Source organism: Eimeria necatrix, genomic scaffold (genome assembly GCF_000499385.1).
Source record: "Eimeria necatrix Houghton genomic scaffold, Enh_scaff2046, whole genome shotgun sequence".
Classification (NCBI taxonomy): Eukaryota; Apicomplexa; class Conoidasida; order Eucoccidiorida; family Eimeriidae; genus Eimeria; species Eimeria necatrix.
The window spans coordinates 1-1,986 of NW_013652673.1; the positions used below are offsets into that span (position 1 = coordinate 1).

Sequence of the window (1,986 nt, forward strand, 5' to 3'; positions counted from 1 at the left end):
ATCTATATCTATATCTATATCTATATCTATATCTATATCTATATCTATATCTATATCTATATCTATATCTATATCTATATCTATCTATATCTACATCTATCTGTATATATCTGTATAGATATATATATATATATTCTTTTTTAAATGTATATATACATAACATGTATTATATACGTATAATATACATATATATATTATATGTGTATATATATATGTACATGTAGTGGCAGTTATAATATCAGCCCGAAGACCCTACGCCCCTACACACAAAGATGCGTTTGGCTGTATGCTGCATTTGTAAGCAGCAAATGAATTAAAAGTCAGTTTAAAGTGAGTAAAGTGCGCATGCATAGATAAAATGCATGCAAAAAGATGTAAAATGCACTAAATGTTATTTATATTTTGCAAACATGGGGCCTATATAAGCACTTATATCCTAATTAATATCTATATACTGCATGCATATGTGCATGCATGCGCATGCAGTTCACATAATGCCAAACACTTGGCGTTTTTCTCAGCAAAATGTGCTGTCGGCAGCGCCACAGTTTGTGGCGAAGTTCAAATGGCTCACTTCGCCTTCTCAGCTGCTGTTGCTTTTGCAAAATTAACTAATTGAAACTAAATCAATTAATTTTAGCCATTAAATAATTGAAACTAAATATATTTATGGCCCAGAGGGCCGCAGTGCAGCTGGCTGCTGCGAACTTCCCGCTGAACTCTGTGCAATATTCAACAAGAGCCAGCCCCACCCACGCAGAGCAAGAAAGCCTTAATAGGCTTAGCTGGCAGCTCTATGTGCAAATAAATGCATTATTATATTTGCTGTTCTCTTAGCCACAATTTGTGCCAAGTTGCACAGAGATGTGTTGCTGCTGTGCAGGCGGGGTGCAGCAGCGTGGACGGCCGCCTCTCGGGCTGCGGGCCGGCGCCTTCGTGCTTCTTTGCGGATCTGCATGCGAATATAAAAAAGCAAATTAAATAAAAATGAAAAAGAATTGAATTTGAATTGGCAGGTGCGTTTCTGCGGTGCCGCGGGGAGCTGGCGGGCCCCAAGGGGTGGTGTGAGAGTGGCGTGTCTGGGTGAGATCCGGCGTGCGGGGGGGATTTTTGCGGATTTTCGCGCAAAATGCGAACTATTTGGAATTAAATGTTAAATTTCGCAATATTTGCAAGATTTTGAGGGCAAAGCTGCAGACAGAGGTGCTAGCCAGCCCCCGCGACGTGCTAGCCGCGTGCTGCGGCGATCACCCCCCGTCGGGTGTCGCAGTGCGCGGGCTGTTGGGGTGTCTGCGCAGCTCGGCGTGCTGCGCACAACTCATCATTCTGCGTGTGTCATTTATGAATGCGTAATAAAAAGGAGTTGAAAATGGTTTCCAAAAAGCCGGCGAAGTCCGCGAAGCCCGCGAGCGGGAAGGGGAAGGGGAAGGGGAAGAAGCGGAGAGCTGAGACCTACAGCTCGTACATCTTCAAGGTGCTGAAGCAGGTGCACCCCGAAACCGGCATCAGCAAGAAGTCCATGATGATCATGACCTCTTTAATTGGCGATACTTTCGATAAAATTGCTTCGGAAGCTGGAAAGCTGTGCAAATACAACAAAAAAGATACGCTTTCCTCCCGCGAGATCCAGACGGCCGTCCGCCTGGTGCTTCCCGGCGAACTCGCCAAGCACGCCGTTTCCGAGGGCACCAAGGCTGTCACCAAGTACACCGGCAAGTAGTTCAATCATTTCCAAAAATAATCAAATTCAATTCATATTTCACACTCGAGGGTGATGGTTTTGCATCGGGGCGCCTCAGCCCAAATCTCGCGTTCTTTAGGCTTCACTAGAAGCCACCCATCCTCCCAGGTGTACGTACACCTCGGCTGTACCTACACCCGGCGCGCCCGCAGGCTGTACAGACACCGCAGCCGCCGCCGCGATTTTTTCGTATTTGCTGCAGCAGCAGCAGCGGAGGCCACCCCCTTTCTTGCTGCTGCTGCTGC

The 1,986-nt window shown here is 46.1% G+C and overlaps 1 protein-coding gene across 1 annotated transcript; it reads left to right on the forward strand.

The window, feature by feature from the left end:
* Positions 1-1,369: 1,369 nt before the first annotated feature.
* ENH_00027510 (histone H2B, putative) lies at positions 1,370-1,720 on the forward strand (the record flags this gene model as incomplete). Its single annotated transcript, XM_013579950.1, has 1 exon — positions 1,370-1,720. One exon carries the CDS (start codon positions 1,370-1,372, stop codon positions 1,718-1,720), a length of 351 nt encoding a protein of 116 aa, XP_013435404.1.
* Positions 1,721-1,986: the final 266 nt, after the last annotated feature.